We start from the raw sequence: 16,686 nt of genomic DNA, 5'->3' as shown, positions 1-16,686 counted from the left end.
GCGTCGGATCCACGCAGGATCAATCACTTAAGTGATGCTCAATCAGTTTGGGTTTGTAGGTGTTTGTGTTTGGGTTTTCCTCACTTGATGATTTTCGCTCAAAGTCCTCGAAGGATGGGATGCTCTCAAATGACAAGTGTCAGTTTCTTTCGGAGCAGCCAACCAGCTAGTGGTTGTAGGGGGCGGCTATTTATAACCTAGGGAGCAGCCCGACATGATAAGACATAAATGCCCTTCAATGATATGACCGTTAGGTGGGTAGATATTTTGGGACAGCTGGCGCGTAGCACAGCAACAGTCGGAATTTTGAGTGTCTAATTCCTCAGGGCTATCATGTTCCTCACTGTGTAGGCAATCCGCACTGGCGAATTCCTAACTCCTCAGTCAGAACAAATTCCTCAGAGACCAAAAGAACTTTGTCTTTGTCACTGAAGAATATGACTGAACTGTATGAGATTTCCAATGGCTTCACTCGAAGGGATTGGTAGGTGTAGGATTTTGAGTTGAGCATCACTTGGAAATTTTTCCTTAGTATTTCCTCGACCCCCTTTAACAGTACGGTGTTTCCTATGACTCAAGAAAGAGAAAATGAAACTACGAAAATAAAAGTCTTCACGCTTCATGTTCCTCGCATGAATACCGAGTCTTCAAGGTCACACCAATTTCTTCACTTTCAAAGTCTTCAGAAAGTCTTCAGAAATCCAAAGTCTTCAGTTGAAGAACTTCATTTTTAGGGGTCGACTTTCTCTGTAAATATCAAACTCCTCATAGACTTATAGACCTGTGTACACTCACAAACGCATTAGTCCCTTAACCTATAAGTCTTCCCTTAACCTATAAGTCTTCAATACACCAAAATCACTAAGGGGCACTAGATGCACTTACAGCATTGAGTCTGACTCAACTTCACACCTTGTAACACAGGCACAAACCCTTTCTTTGCTTGATCCATTTTAAACTTCTTCAAAACTTTATCAAGGTATGTGCTTTATGAAAGTCTAATTAAGCGTCTCGATCTATCTCTATAGATCTTGATGCCCAATATATAAGCAGCTTCACCGAGGTCTTTCATTGAAAAACTCTTGTTCAAGTATCCTTTTATGCTATCCAGAAATTCTATATCATTTCCAATCAACAATATGTCATCCACATATAATATTAGAAATGCTACAGAGCTCCCACTCACTTTCTTGTAAATACAGGCTTCTCCAAAAGTCTGTATAAAACCATATGCTTTGATCACACTATCAAAGCATTTATTCCAACTCCGAGATGCTTGCACCAGTCCATAAATGGATCGCTAGAGCTTGCACACTTTGTTAGCATCCTTTGGATCGATAAAACCTTCGGGTTGCATCATATATAACTCTTCTTCCAGAAATCCATTCAGGAATGCGGTCTTTACATCCATTTGCCAAATTTCATAATCATAAAACGCAGCAATTGCTAACATGATTCGGACAGACTTAAGTATCGCTACGGGAGAGAAGGTCTCATTATAGTCAACTCCTTGAACTTGTCAAAAACCTTTCGCAACAAGTCGAGCTTTGTAGACAGTAACATTACCGTCAGCGTCAGTCTTCTTCTTGAATTCCATTTATTTTTGATGGCTTGCCGATCATCGGGCAAGTCAACCAAAGTCCACACTTTGTTCTCATACATGGATCCCATCACAGATTTCATGGCCTCAAGCCATTTCGCGGAATCTGGGCTCATCATCGCTTCCTCATAGTTCGTAGGTTCTTCATGGTCAAGTAACATGACCTCCAGAACAGGATTACCATACCGCTCTGGGGCGGATCTTACTCTGGTTGACCTATGAGGTTTGGTAGTAACTTGATCTGAAGTTTCATGATCATTATCATTAGCTTCCTCAGTAATTGGTGTAGGGATCACATGAACTGATTTCTGTGATGAACTACTTTCCAATAAGGGAGCAGGTACAGTTACCTCATCAAGTTCTACTTTCATCCCACTCACTTCTTTCGAGAGAAACTCCTTCTCTAGAAAGGATGCATTCTTAGCAACAAATGTCTTGCCTTCGGATATGTGATAGAAGGTGTACCCAACAGTCTCCTTTGGGTATCCTATGAAGACACATTTCTCTGATTTGGGTTCGAGCTTATCAGGTTGAAGTTTTTTCACATAAGCATCGCATCCCCAAACTTTAAGAAACGACAACTTGGGTTTCTTGCCAAACCACAGTTCATAAGGTGTCATCTCAACGGATTTAGATGGTGCCCTATTTAATGTGAATGCAGCCGTCTCTAAAGCATAACCCCAAAACGATAGCGGTAAATCAGTAAGAGACATCAAAGATCGCACCATATCTAATAAAGTGCGGTTATGACGTTCGGACACACCATTACGTTGTGGTGTTCCGGGTGGCGTGAGTTGCGAAACTGTTCCGCATTGTTTCAAATGAAGACCAAACTCGTAACTCAAATATTCTCCTCCATGATCAGATCGTAGAAACTTTATTTTCTTGTTACGATGATTTTCCACTTCACTCTGAAATTCTTTGAACTTTTCAAATGTTTCAGACTTATGTTTCATCAAGTAGATATACCATATCTGCTCAAATCATCTGTGAAGGTGAGAAAATAACGATACCCACCGCGAGCCTCAATATTCATCGGCCCACATACATTAGTATGTATGATTTCCAACAAATCCGTTGCTCGCTCCATTGTTCCGGAGAACGAAGTTTTAGTCATCTTGCCCATGAGGCATGGTTCGCAAGTACCAAGTGATTCATAATCAAGTGATTCCAAAAGTCCATCAGAATGGAGTTTCTTCATGCGCTTTACACCAATATGACCCAAACGGCAGTGCCACAAATAAGTTGCACTATCATTATCACCTCTGCATCTTTTGGCTTCAATATTATGAATATGTGTCTCACTACTATCGAGATTCAACAACCATTATTCTCGGATTTAAATGAATAACCATCTCGCATCAAACAAGATCCAGATATAATGTTCATGCTTAACGCTGGCACGAAATAACAATTATTCAGGTCTAAAACTAATCCCGAATGTAGATGTAGAGGTAGCGTGCCGACGGCGATATCATCGACTTTGGAACCATTTCCCACGCGCATCGTCACCTCGTCCTTAGCCAATCTTCGCTTAATCCGTAGTCCCTGTTTCGAGTTGTAAATATTAGCAACAGAACCAGTATCAAATACCTAGGCACTACTGCGAGCATTAGTAAGGTACACATCAATAACATGTATATCACATATACCTTTGTTCACCTTGCCATCCTTCTTATCCGCCAAATACTTGGGGCAGTTCCGCTTCCAGTGACCAGTCCCTTTGCAGTAGAAGCACTCAGTCTCAGGCTTAGGTCCAGACTTGGGTTTCTTCACTTGAGCAGCAACTTGCTTGCCGTTCTTCTTGAAGTTCCCCTTCTTCCCTTTACCCTTTTTTTGAAACTGGTGGTCTTGTTGACCATCAACACTTGATGCTCCTTCTTGATTTCTACCTCCGCAGCCTTTAGCATTGCGAAGAGCTCGGGAATTGTCTTGTTCATCCCTTGCATATTATAGTTCATCACGAAGCTCTTGTAGCTTGGTGGCAGTGATTGAAGAATTCTGTCAATGACACTATCATCAGGAAGATTAACTCCCAGCTGAATCAAGTGGTTGTTATACCCAGACATTTTGAGTATATGTTCATTGACAGAACTATTCTCCTCCATCTTGCAGCTATAGAACTTATTGGAGACTTCATATCTCTCAATCCGGGCATTTGCTTGAAATATTAACTTCAACTCCTGGAACATCTCATATGCTCCATGACGTTCAAAATGTCGTTGAAGTCCCGGTTCTAAGTCGTAAAGCATGGCACACTGAACTATCGAGTAGTCATCAGCTTTGCTCTGCCAGACGTTCACAACGTCCGGCGTTGCTCCTGCAGCGGGTCTTGCACCTAGCGGTGCTTCCTGGACATAATTCTTCTGTGCAGCAATGAGGATAATCCTCAAGTTACGGACCCAGTCCGTGTAATTGCTACCATCATCTTTCAACTTAGCTTTCTCTAGGAACGCATTAAAATTCAAAGGAACAGTAGCACGGGCCATTGATCTACAACAACATAGACATGCAAAATACTATCAGGTACTAAGTTTATGATAAATTAAAGTTCAATTAATCATATTACTTAAGAACTCCCACTTAGATAGACATCCCTCTAATCATCTAAGTGATCACGTGATCCAAATAAACTAAACCATGTCCGATCATCACATGAGATGGAGTAGTTTTCAATGGTGAACATCACTATGTTGATCATATCTACTATATGATTCACGCTCGACCTTTCGGTCTCAGTGTTCCGAGGCCATATCTACATATGCTAGGCTCGTCAAGTTTAACCTGAGTATTCTGCATGTGCAAAACTGGCTTGCACCCGTTGTATGTGAACGTAGAGCTTATCACAACCGATCATCACGTGGTGTCTCGGCACGACGAACTGTAGCAATGGTGCATACTCAGGGAGAACACTTATACCTTGAAATTTAGTGAGAGATCATCTTATAATGCTACCGTCAATCAAAGCAAAATAAGATGCATAAAGGATAAACATCACATGCAATCAATATAAGTGATATGATGTGGCCATCATCATCTTGTTCCTTTGATCTCCATCTCCAAAGCACCGTCATGATCACCATCCTCACCGGCGCGACACCTTGATCTCCATCGTAGCATCGTTGTCGTCTCGCCAACTATTGTTTCTACGACTATCGCTACCGCTTAGTGGTAAAGTAAAAACAATTACAGGGCGATTGCATTGCATACAATAAAGCGACAACCATATGGCTCCTGCCAGTTGCCGATAACTCTATTACAAAACATGATCATCTCATACAATAAAATTTAGCATCATGTTCTTGACCATATCACATCACAACATGCCCTGCAAAAACAAGTTAGACGTCCTCTACTTTGCTGTTGCAAGTTTTACGTGGCTGCTACTGGCTGAGCAAGAACCATTCTTACCTACGCATCAAAACCACAATGATTTTTCATCAAGTGTGCTATTTTAACCTTCAACAAGGACCGGGCGTAGCCACACTCGATTCAACTAAAGTTGGAGAAACTGACACCCGCCAGCCACCTGTGTGCGAAGCATGTCGGTAGAACCAGTCTCGCGTAAGCGTACGCGTAATGTCGGTCCGGGCCGCTTCATCCAACAATACTGCCGAATCAAAGTATGACATGCTGGTAAGCAGTATGACTATTATCGCCCACAACTCATTTGTGTTCTACTCGTGCATATAACATCTACGCATAAACCTGGCTCTGATACCATTGTTGGGGAACGCAGTAATTTCAAAAAAATTCCTATGCACACGCAAGATCTATGTGATGTATAGCAACGTGCGGGAGAGTGTTGTCCATGTACCCTCGTAGACCGTAAGCGGAAGCGTCAAGTGACGCGGTTGATGTAGTCGAACGTCTTCGCGATCCAACCGATCCTAGTACCGAAAGTACGGCACCTCCGTGATCTGCACACGTTCAGCTCGGTGACGTCCCTCGAACTCTTGATCCAGCTGAGGTCGAGGGAGAGTTCTGTCAGCACAACGGCGTGGTGACGATGTTGATGAAGTTACCGATGCAGGGCTTCGCCTAAGCACTACAACGATATGACCGAGGTGGAAATCTATGGAGGGGGGCACCGCCCACGGCTAAACAATGTCAACTTGTGTGTTCTAGGGTGCCCCCTGCCCCCGTATATAAAGGAGCAAGGGGGAGGCCGACCGGCCCTATGGCGCGCTAAGGAGGGGAGGAATCCTCCTCCTAGTAGGAGTAGGATTCCTCCTTTCCTAGTCCTACTACGAGGGGGAAGGAAGGAGTGGGAGAGGGGAAGGAAAAGGCCCCCTCTCCTAGTCTAATTCGGACTCAAGGGGGGGGGGGCGCGGCCTGCCCTGGCCGCCCCTCTCTCTCTCCACTAAGGCCCATCTAGGCCCACTAGTTCCCCGGGGGGGGGGGGTCCGGTAACCCTCCGGCACTCCGGTTTTATCCGAAATCACCCGGAACACTTCCGGTGTCCGAATATACCCGTCCAATATATCAATCTTTATGTCTTCACCATTTCGAGACTCCTCGTCATGTCCGTGATCATATCCGGGACTCCGAACTACCTTCGGTACATCAAAACACATAAACTCATAATACCAATCGTCATTGAACGTTAAGCGTGCGGACCCTACGGGTTCGAGAACTATGTAGACATGACCGAGACACGTCTCCGGTCAATAACCAATAGCGGAACCTGGATGCTCATATTGTCTCCCACATATTCTACGAAGATCTTTATCGGTCAAACCGCATAACAACATACGTTGTTCCCTTTGTCATCGGTATGTTACTTGCCCGAGATTCGATCGTCGGTATCTCAATACCTAGTTCAATCTCGTTACCGGCAAGTCTCTTTACTCGTTCCGTAATGCATCATCCCGTGACTAACTCTTTAGTCACATTGCTTGCAAGGCTTATAGTGATGTGCATTACCGAGAGGGCCCAGAGATACCTCTCCGACAGTCGGAGTGACAAATCCTAATCTCGATCTATGCCAACTCAACAAATACCATTGGAGACACCTATAGAGCATCTTTATAATCACCCAGTTACGTTGTGACGTTTGATAGGACACAAAGTGTTCCTCCGGTATTCGGGAGTTGCATAATCTCATAGTCATAGGAACATGTATAAGTCATGAAGAAAGCAATAGCAACATACTAAACGATCAAGTGCTAAGCTAACGGAATGGGTCAAGTCAATCACATTATTCTCTAATGATGTGATCCCGGTCATCAAATGACAACTAATGTCTATGGCTAGGAAACTTAACCATGTTTGATTAACGAGCTAGTCAAATAGAGGCATACTAGTGACACTCTGTTTGTCTATGTATTCACACATGTACTAAGTTTCTGGTTAATATAATTCTAGCATGAATAATAAACATTTATCATGATATAAGGAAATATAAATAACAACTTTATTATTGCCTCTAGGGCATATTTCCTTCAGCCACAACACCGACGGCCGCCGCATGTGGTGGGGCGTCCTCGGGCGCACGCTCCACTTCGTCCTAGAGCACCTCGAGGGCGGCAACAAGCCGCCGCTCCAGTTCCCGGTGGCCTCGGCGCCTGTCCCTCGCCGGAGCGGCGGCATTTGGCTGCCGAGGCGCATGGCGGGTTCGTCCTCCTCCTCGTCCTCCCTCTGCCCCTCCTCCTCCCTCTCCTCCGGCTCGCCGGTGCTCGCTAGCGTCAAGGATGAGCCCGTGGAGACGCCGCTCGGGCGGCGCACTCGCGGCAGCGCTCTCGTCATCAACGAGGGCGGTCGTGGTTCCTCCTCCTCCCGCCTCATCAAGCCCAAGACGGAGGCGCGGCTCGTCGCCGTCAAGAACGAGCACGATGACATGCTCGCCACCAACGAGGCCGCCCTCCAGTGGGCGCGCGAGGACTACGTTAAGTTGGAAATGGAGCGCCAGCGCCGTGCCCTAGAGGAGATCGCCGCCCGGCGCTGCGGCCGCGACGAGGGTGGCGTCATCGTCCTTGAGGACAGTGACGATGACGCACCTCCGCCGCCAACCAAGCCCGTTCGCCAAGGCGATGCAGGCAGGGGTGCAGCAAGGATGGCGGCGACGTGAAGAAGGAGGAGGCCGACGATGGCGGCGACGGCGGTGACTACAGCTCCTCCGGCACGTTCTTCAGCCTGTAGGAGCGGCGGCGCAGTAGTTCTTTTAATGTTTTTTTAGTTTTTTAAGTGTGTTTTTGAAGTTTATATGTACAAATATTTAATGAAAATCGGCGTGTTTGGCCGAAATGTGTCGTGTTTGGCTGAGTTTATCTTTCAGAAAGAAAAGCGTTTGGTTGGGCGTGGGTTGGCGGTTGAGAAACCGACCGCCCCCCCCCCCCCCCCCCCCGCGATAATTTCGCCGGCGCGCCCTCAGGCAGCGCTTTTTGAAGCCTTGGGGGGCCGATCGGCTGGAGATGCTCTTAAAGGGGGCGGGTTATTTGGTCTAGCTATCATTTCATGGAGGGGGGAGTGTCGGCCGGAGCATAGCCTGACTTGACCATCGAGCTTCGGGTTCGGCCTGTCGGGTTTGGTTGCCCATGTCAAGGTTGAGTTCGACACGTTGTATCTACTACCCCTATAGAATGAAGAGAGGGGCAGATCCAAACAATCACAACCATCCAACAAGATCTAATGGCCCTTAATCCTTTGATGTTTAACGCTGCAAACCACGCATTACAAGCCATCGATGGCTAACCCAGCCCCGCCGTAAAAAAAACCGTTCGCAGCGCACGACCTCTCGCTACCTACTCCTCCTCCCGAGCCGTTCGCCGCCCCCAAACTCCCGCAGCCGTTAGCCGCCGGAGCCACCCTTCGCCGCGGGAGCCGCTCGCCGCTGGAGCCGCCGCGGGTCGCCGCCGGAGCCGGAGCCGCCCGCCCCTGGAGCCGCTCGCCGCTGGTCGCCCTCTGCCCGTTGACGGATGTGAGGGCGGTCCTCTTCTGCTTCCCCGCAGCGGTCACCCTCCGCGACGCTCGCGCCTCCATCGACAGCTTCCTCTCCCGCCTCGACGCGCCCGTCGCCGTGCCGTCCGACAGCGATCAGCCTATGGCGGATGGCGGCGAGGCGGGGGAGCCGATTATTGGGAAGGTGGAGGATGGGCTCCCGGAGTGCGCTCTGCAGGGGAACCAGCGCCAGAAGCGGCCCGTCCCGCCTTCGTGGCCCCTCGGGCCCCGTTCGAGTGGCGCTGGCATGGCACCGGAGGCCACCACCGAGCCGGCGCTGGACGTGCAACTGCGGCGGGGCACTGCCATGGATCTCTTGCTGCAGTTCCATGCGTAGGATGAAGGTGACTCTTGGTGCTTTGGCGTGGTGATGAGAATTTAATTGATTTACTACTAGGTTACTTTGGATTAGACATAGATGCAGAAACCTTGTGAATAATTGTGCGCTTGGGCTGTGTCGATCTGAGGGGAATGGCCGAATGAGCATTGTGACAGAATGATTGCGTTACTGCTGTGCCGGCTGATGTTCAGAGTATGTATCAGCAATGTAGTCCGCTCAGATAAACCAAATTTTCTCTTTATAAAACATGCCGCAATCAAACCTGCATGACCAAGATACTGAAATTACTCTCTTCGCCAGTATCAACCTGAAGTACCGATTTACATTCACTCTCTTCTGAATCTTTGATTTATGTAATCGGGAAGAACATTTGCTGTTATTTTCTTGATCTGAATTGTTCATCAATTTAATCATGAAAATTTATGTGAATTATTTAATCAGGAAGAAACTTGGGTACTCTTCTCACTCTACTTTGCACAATCCTTCTTTGGCTGAACTGGCTGTTTCATGTCCTTTTTGAATTGTTTGTGGATACTTTCTCGTGTATAATATTTAGGTATGAGAAGTTACAGATATCGCATAATTTCTATTGATGATGCTGACAATGAGCCCAAAATTCTTGTGATATTTTATCATGATAGAAATTTCATATTATACATATTTTGTGGAAGTAAACATTGGGTGGTGTATATATACCCTATAAGGACATGTTTTTTGCCACAATGACAAGGTGCATTTGCACGTGCTCAATTACTAGTGCATATAAAATGTTGGGCGTGTGCCGGAGTTTGAAGCCTGCGCTGAAGGCCAACGTTCACGACGAATGCTTGGAATCTTTGCAACATGATGCACGGAACAGCCGAGGGGCTTGGGGCACGTTGAAAGAAGCCAGATCCCGCCCAAACTTGACCCACGTCGTCATTTTGTACACGAATCCAGATCGGTGGACACGCCTGGCGGACGCGTCCCGCCCACGCACATGGATGGATGGGTGAGGCTCGCCGTCTCCCGACCCGGACGGAGGCAGGCGCATCGTGCGACGGTGGTCGGCGTGCCGGCCCCGCCTTTTGATGAGCGACAGTTTCCCAGAAACAACGGCCGGACCCATCGCCAATCCTTCCCTCCGGTGCGGTCGTGGTTAATAATGGAGGAGCGCTACCCCATTGAGCGCGCGGTTAATAATGACGACTGACTGACGGCAGTTACCCAACCCACCTACATGTGCAGGCGTACACACCCCGACCCAGCCCAACACAACCCGGTCCCCATCCCCTCTTTTTCCTGCGCTTGCTTTTCCCACGAGCGCAGCGGCAGCAGCAGAAAAGGCCAAATCCACACTCCCGCACCCATCACTCCCACTCCCCTTCGCTCCCTGCTCTGCTTCTTGCTCTCCAATCTCCAGCCCGGCCCGCAGATCACCGGCCACCCCCTCCCCAAATCCATCCACCCGCCGCGTCTCCACCGCGCGCTCGTCGGAGGAGGAATGGGCGGCCCGCTGGGCGCCATCATCGGCCGCTACCCCTCGGCCGCCGCTGGCACCGGGGGAGACGACGCCGACCACCCGGGCGGGGGCGGGGGCACGGCCAGCCTGGGCATTATCCGGCACGACCGCAGGTGCCGCGACCTGGCCTTCCTCGTCCTCTTCGCCGCCTTCTGGGTCGCCATGATCGTCAACTCCAGCTTCGCATTCAACCAGGGCAACCCGCTCAGGTCCGTCCGTCCGTCCCTCGCCCCACCCACCCTTCAGATTGCTCCTGTTGCGTGCAGATCTCCATCTGCGCCGCGCATTTCCAACTGCTCTTCGACCCACCGCGTTCTATTTTTATTTTTATTTTATTTCCTGGTGCGCAATTAATAATCAGCAGTAACAAATCAGGGGGCGGGGGGAAGAAACGCTCGCTTGCTCGCTCCTGTTGCTTTCGCTGGCTATCTGCTCTAGGATTTACTACTAGTGTACTGATTATTACTGAATGAATTGATGAACGAGTCTTGCTGACTGCGAAACGCTTGCTTGCTCCTCTTGCTTTCGGTGACGACTAGCTGCTGCTCCTAGTATTGACTGATTGAATGAACGAGTCTTGCTGGGTGTGAAATGGAACTGCCTCTCCGAGGGAGAGGCTACTGTGGCCGTGCGTGTGCTGCTGCTAGTGCGAAACCGAATCTGGTTCTTGCTAGGGTCTGCCACCCGATTTTTTTTTAGGCTAAACCCATAAAAGATGGAAGCCGCCTTTGCTTTCCGGACTTTGGTGGCCCTAGGAATTGTATCCCCTCCCTAAAACCCTCTCCAAAGGCTTTTTTGTGCTCTGCTCTCGGGGTGCTCGGTGGGCTGAAAGCAGATAACACTTTCTCTGCCCGTGCCTACATACATATATGCTCTTGCTAACCGCACTGCAATGTGCCACTGACTTTTGGGGTGCCATGAGTTCAGCCTTGTAAAACTTTTTGAGCATCATTATTGCAATTTGTACAGACTTATCGTTTTACTGCTACTACCGTTCTGCAATTATTTGAAGCATGTACATGGGGTTTAATTTGTTGGCCATCACATCATTTCGACGAGTTATTTTTTAAGTGGTACAACTTTACCTTCTGCTTTCTTTCTGCAATTGTTCATTGATGCTGATATCCCTCTAGTTGCTCTTGAGTACCATCTATATTTGTTTACAAGACTTGGCCGGAAGCACATTTCTCTGTTAAATAGGAGTAGCATTTTGTCAACCTGGAATGTTCTTGCTATTAGCAACCTCAGCATGTAGATTAAATGGGAAGGATTAGAATGACATCTTGTTCTCGATCGTGCAGGCTGACATACGAGCTGGACTACAAAGGGAACGTCTGTGGCGACAGGCACGGCGACCCGGACGTGCACGAGCTCGAGGTCAGGTACTGGTTGGACCCGAACCAGGTGTACCAAAGTGGAGTCAAGGGCAGCAAGGCTAACCTGGCCGACGCCAAGGCCATCTGCCTCATGGAGTGCCCCACTCCGGCACCTGATGGACTAAACTTTGTCTGTGATTACCCGGAAGGGGATATCAGGCTCTCGGTTGATGATTGGATCAATAGGGACTATAATTACTTCGAAATGCTAACACCTGATATGAGGAACAGCTCCCTCCAGCTTCAGGGCCCCTGCTACCCTGTCATATTCCCTAGCGTAAATGGTAAGCCCGTGATCTTCACTCTGAGCCATTTCATGACACCTTTGTGTAAGCATGGAGTAACAGTACAGCCCCAGTTAGTCAACTAGTACAATGAGATGACTAATTCATAATATTCTTGTTCTTTCAGTCTATTGGAGCTGCCAATATATCGCCCGGGCATCCAATGTTTCTTTGACGCACTGGCAACAGATGGGTGGTGTAAACATTGAGCAAAATATGCTTATAGATAAAACAATCCACAAGGCCATCGATTCCAGATCTGCAGTCCTCAAGGTTCTTAAACTTCCAGTGGCTGAACCACTCTCTCTTCTTTGTTATCTGCTTAATACTGAAATTAAGTGACAAACTGTCCTCAGAACTCCCACAGTTTATCCTGAATGTGCAAGAATTTGCCTGCAGTGTGATTGTCCTGATAGGAGTTAGTACTTGGTAGTGGCTATTTAGACTGGATCTCCACAACATCATCACTAATTTTGTTTTATTTAAAAAATAATTTCCTGATGCAACTGATATGTGTAGCATCTGAGACCCAGTACGTAGATATTAATTGCATTTCTTCTATTTGCAGAGATATGTTGCGGACATTGGGAAGTCTTGGCCTGTCCTAATCGTGTGTGGTGCACTCCTTCCTCTTTTCTTGTCAGTGATCTGGTTGCTCATGATTCGTTATTTTGTTGCCGCAATGACATGGATAACAGTAGTGCTCTTCAATGCCCTTATAGTATCTGTTACTATGTTTTGTTACATCAAAGGTACATATCACTAGTGCCATTTGCCATGTTATGTCTGATGCATGTCACATTATTCCTAACTGGCTACGTTATATATTCAGCTGGCTGGCTTGGAAATGACCCCTTAACGGTTGTTATTGGTGAAAGTGATCCATACGTCCACATAAGCGGGCGGGTAAGTGAACTCAATTAAGTCAACTTTTTACAAGGTCAAGCTGCTTGTTATCTGATCAATTACCTTCTTACCAGGAAATAAGCCATCTTCATGTTGCCACAGTGCTGATGACAGTAATAATGATCATTGCTTTTCTGTCCTCGATAGCTATTGTCCGGCGTATACTGATAGCCACACCTGTCCTGAAGGTAAGGAGCTCACTGGATATGTAAGCTTGATTGCGCAATGGTTCTGTTACAAAGACACAATGCATTAATGCTATCTCTATTGTGATATACTATTACTACCTAATAATTTCTGTGCATTAACATCGAAAACTTATTTTCAGGTTGCTGCGAAGGTCATTGGTGAAGTTCAGGCACTGATAGTTTTCCCAGTTGTGCCGTATTTTATCCTCGCTATCTTTTATATGTTCTGGTTTTCTGCTACACTCCACCTCTTCAGCTCTGGTCAAGTTGTCCGAAATGACTGCAGTACAGATTGTTGTTCATATGATCTGAAGTTGGGCAAAGTGAACTGTGACAACTGTTGTGGGTACAGCATCCACTACACCCCTCATATCGGCATTGCCATTCTTTTCCACTTATTTGGATGCTACTGGGCTACTCAATTCTTCATGGCATGCTCTGCAACTGTGGTTGCTGGATCAGTTGCTTCTTACTACTGGGCGCGTGGCGAAATATCTGTAAGTACAGCACAAAAGAGTCAGAACTTCAACTATTTTTACTAAATGGGTGCTCTTTAATTTACTCCATACTTTTGCATTATCACCATTTACTGACAATTGAAGCCATTCTGGTGCAGCATGATATACCGTTTGTCAGTGTTGTCTCTTCGCTCAAGCGGCTGATGCGTTACAACCTTGGATCTGCTGCCATAGGCTCGCTTGTTGTGTCTGCTGTTGAGTGGGTGCGGTTTATACTAGAATGCCTTCGCCGCAAGTTGAAGCTGGTCGGTTCTGCTGGGGAGAGCTGCTTTGGGAAAGTGTCATCGTCCTCGTCTCAGTGCTGCCGAGGCTGCATAGACTGGACCCTCATGTCCGTAAATCGAAATGCCTACATAATGGTAAGCATGAACATTTTTTTTGTTTTACTGATCGTTCCTGTCCTGAAGCACAATGCCATTGGTTGTCTGCTTTGTTCATAATGATTGCCGACTGGGCTTTTATGGTGCGCCATTTGGGGCTGTTCACTCCCCGCATTTGACCTGATAGTTCTGAACTCCTTTTGTCTGTCTATCATTTGAGAGTTGCAACTTTTGAACTGACAAGGCTTCTCTTTGCTGTTTTGCAGATTGCCATCACGGGGAAAGGGTTCTTCAAAGCTTCGGTGCTCGCGACCGGCCTCATAATGAACAACATACTGCGCATCGGGAAGGTGAACGTGATCGGGGACGTGATCCTGTTCCTGGGGAAGCTGTGCGTGAGCCTGTTCTGTGCGCTCTTCGCGTTCCTCATGCTGGACACCCACAAGTACAAGTCGGCGCACAACAAGATATCGTCGCCGCTGGTCCCCGTGCTGGTGAGAGCATTTCTCTGCCCCTGCGAGCGTACATGTCAAACCCGGCATTATGTTTTGTTTCCATCACTGAGACTTGTGAATTGTGATCGTGGTGGTGGTGCATATAGGTGACGTGGGGCCTGGGCTACACGGTGGCGAAGTTGTTCTTCGCGGTGGTGGAGATGTCCATCGACACCATCATCCTGTCCTTCTGCCAGGACGCGGAGGAGCACCAGGGGACAGCGCAGTACGCGCCGCCGCTCCTCATGGAGACGCTGGACGAGCAGGGCGAGCTGCAGAGACTCACTCAAGGGCCCTGAATCTCTCTCCCTCGTTTCTTTAATTCTTCTTAGAGCTAGAGGTAGACTGGTGGTAATTTAGTACTGTAGAAGCCTGATGGATCGAGATCTCAGTCCAAGTGATGATCTTGGCTGCCTGGCTGGCTGGCTGCCTCCTGTACGTGTTGTTCAGCTTTAGCTCCCGGTATGTACGTGTCTGATGTGTCGCCCCTGATTGGCAAAAGTGTTGCGTACGAGTACGATGATGTACTTTGCTGATGCGATGTCTGGCGAAGGTTGGAAATTAGTTGCTTGAATGTGGTGGTGGTATGCAATGTGTCGCGGGTTGGTACTGCCGCCGCTGTGCTTGATTCCATATAGTATTATGACATGATGGAGCATGAGATCAGCCAGAATCTTTTCAATATTGATTTTTCTGACAACTTTCTAGGACCTTTGTGAGCTCATCTCCAATGGTTTGCAAGAAATGTCCGTAAAATATGACCGGAGCCTTAGGGCATATCCAAAGCAGATTCTCAAACTCCCTGCAACTTTCTGGTTTGCAAGAAATGTCCGTAAAATGACCAGAGCCTAACTTTCTGATTTGCAAGAAATGTCCGTAAAATGACCAGAGCCTTAGAGCAACTCCAACGCGCCGACCCAAATAGACAGCGTTTTTGTTCGTTTGGGTCGGCCGCTCACTCGGCGTCCGCCCTGTTTAAGATTTGGGTCGGCAGTGCGCCCAACGATCGCGACTCATTTCATGTTCGCACACAAATTTGAAAAAGGCCCGTAGCCATAGATCATGCTAGCGGCCATGTCGGCGCCCGAAGTTCATGCTAGCACTAATGCCAGCGGCCGGCATATAATGCCAGCTTCAAAAAAACGCCACACAGTTCATGCTGGCGCACTTACCAGCGGCCGGCACACATGCTAGCACACAAAAAAGGGCGGGAGTTCGACCACACCATTGCGGCCGTGGTCATGCCAGCACACTTGCCGGCATACAAAAAAGGATGGCGCTGCTGCCATAGATCACTCGTCGTCGAACTTGAGTATGTCGCCTGCATCTTCTCGAACCACGGCCTCTTTCTTGGCGACACGGTGTTGAGATTCACCTTCATGATCTCTACCCCCGTCATCATGCTAGTTGTGACGTCCGGATAATTAAGCTACAGTGATCCCACGCTAATGGTGCCACGTCACCACGGTTACTGCTGCTAATCTATCGTTAGATCAAAACCGGTCCAAAATTCAAATTCAAAGTTTGGTAAATAATAAAAGTTTTCAAACATTAAAATAAAAATGTTCGGTTTGTACTAAATATCACTGAAAAAAATAGCGCGCTATAGCGTCGCTAATAGCACGCTATAGCGTATTGAGAATTGCCTCGCTAAATATATCAGTGTACAACGTCTCGCTAATAGCATGCTATAGCGCGATATAGCACGCTAATAGCATATTTTAAGGTCGCCGCTATTTTGCTGTAGCGCGCTATTTTTTTCATTGCTAAATATTACATAGATAAATATGGTGTAGTAAACACATTTTTATAAAATGCCTAAATAATTTAAAATGATTTAAAACAGAAAAGTAAATAAATAAAAGAAAAGAAAATATAAAAAAAGAAGAAAAGGGAACCCCCTGCCCCTGGGCCTAAGGCCACAGAGACAGGCCCAGCCGGCCAGGCCCAGTTCCCCTCCCTGGTCGCTCTCCTTTCCCTTCTGTTCCCCCGGTGCGCGCCGCTACAGGGGCTCGTCGCCGCCCGACAACCTCGCCGTCCCCGCCGAACGGGATAAGGTCTCCACCGCCCCGACACCTCGGCCCCCTCGCCTCCCACTCATCTGCCACCCCACTCACCTCGCCCCTCGCTCTCTAGATCCCCTTCTCTCTCTCCCTCTCCTTCGTTTGGAGAGGAGGCCGATGCAGTCGCCGCCGTGCCTCGCCCGTCCTCGCGGCGCCT

At 47.8% G+C, this 16,686-nt stretch overlaps 2 protein-coding genes across 2 annotated transcripts; both read left to right on the top strand.

Moving 5' to 3' along the window:
* The first annotated feature begins 7,688 nt into the window (after window positions 1-7,688).
* LOC123056127 (uncharacterized) lies at window positions 7,689-9,337 on the top strand. The gene is made up of 2 exons (XM_044479852.1): window positions 7,689-7,737; window positions 8,326-9,337. The coding sequence occupies exons 1-2, from the start codon at window positions 7,689-7,691 to the stop codon at window positions 8,874-8,876; spliced, it is 600 nt and encodes a 199-aa protein (XP_044335787.1). The 3' UTR covers window positions 8,877-9,337.
* An 831-nt stretch (window positions 9,338-10,168) lies between these two features.
* Window positions 10,169-15,166, top strand: LOC123055251 (choline transporter protein 1). The gene is made up of 10 exons (XM_044479240.1): window positions 10,169-10,589; window positions 11,682-12,040; window positions 12,168-12,313; window positions 12,609-12,792; window positions 12,873-12,946; window positions 13,021-13,134; window positions 13,275-13,631; window positions 13,751-14,011; window positions 14,239-14,466; window positions 14,574-15,166. Exons 1-10 carry the CDS (start codon window positions 10,363-10,365, stop codon window positions 14,763-14,765), a joined length of 2,142 nt encoding a protein of 713 aa, XP_044335175.1. The 5' UTR covers window positions 10,169-10,362; the 3' UTR covers window positions 14,766-15,166.
* Window positions 15,167-16,686: the final 1,520 nt, after the last annotated feature.

The sequence above is a fragment of the Triticum aestivum genome, chromosome 2D, assembly GCF_018294505.1.
Source record: "Triticum aestivum cultivar Chinese Spring chromosome 2D, IWGSC CS RefSeq v2.1, whole genome shotgun sequence".
Taxonomy (NCBI): domain Eukaryota; kingdom Viridiplantae; phylum Streptophyta; class Magnoliopsida; order Poales; family Poaceae; genus Triticum; species Triticum aestivum.
The sequence above is the reverse complement of the archived record's forward strand: the minus strand, read 5'-3'. Positions and strand labels throughout refer to the sequence as shown.

Excerpts from the sequence above, each read along its gene's own strand:
- LOC123055251 (XM_044479240.1), top strand. The coding sequence starts at position 10,363 with ATGGGCGGCCCGCTGGGCGCCATCATCGGCCGCTACCCCTCGGCCGCC. Across the intron at positions 12,793-12,872 it reads TATGTTTTGTTACATCAAAG|CTGGCTGGCTTGGAAATGAC; the intron begins GTACATATCACT and ends TTATATATTCAG. Across the intron at positions 14,467-14,573 it reads CGCCGCTGGTCCCCGTGCTG|GTGACGTGGGGCCTGGGCTA; the intron begins GTGAGAGCATTT and ends TGGTGCATATAG.
- LOC123056127 (XM_044479852.1), top strand. The coding sequence starts at position 7,689 with ATGGCGGCGACGGCGGTGACTACAGCTCCTCCGGCACGTTCTTCAGCC. Across the intron at positions 7,738-8,325 it reads TCCGGCACGTTCTTCAGCCT|CGCACGACCTCTCGCTACCT; the intron begins GTAGGAGCGGCG and ends AACCGTTCGCAG.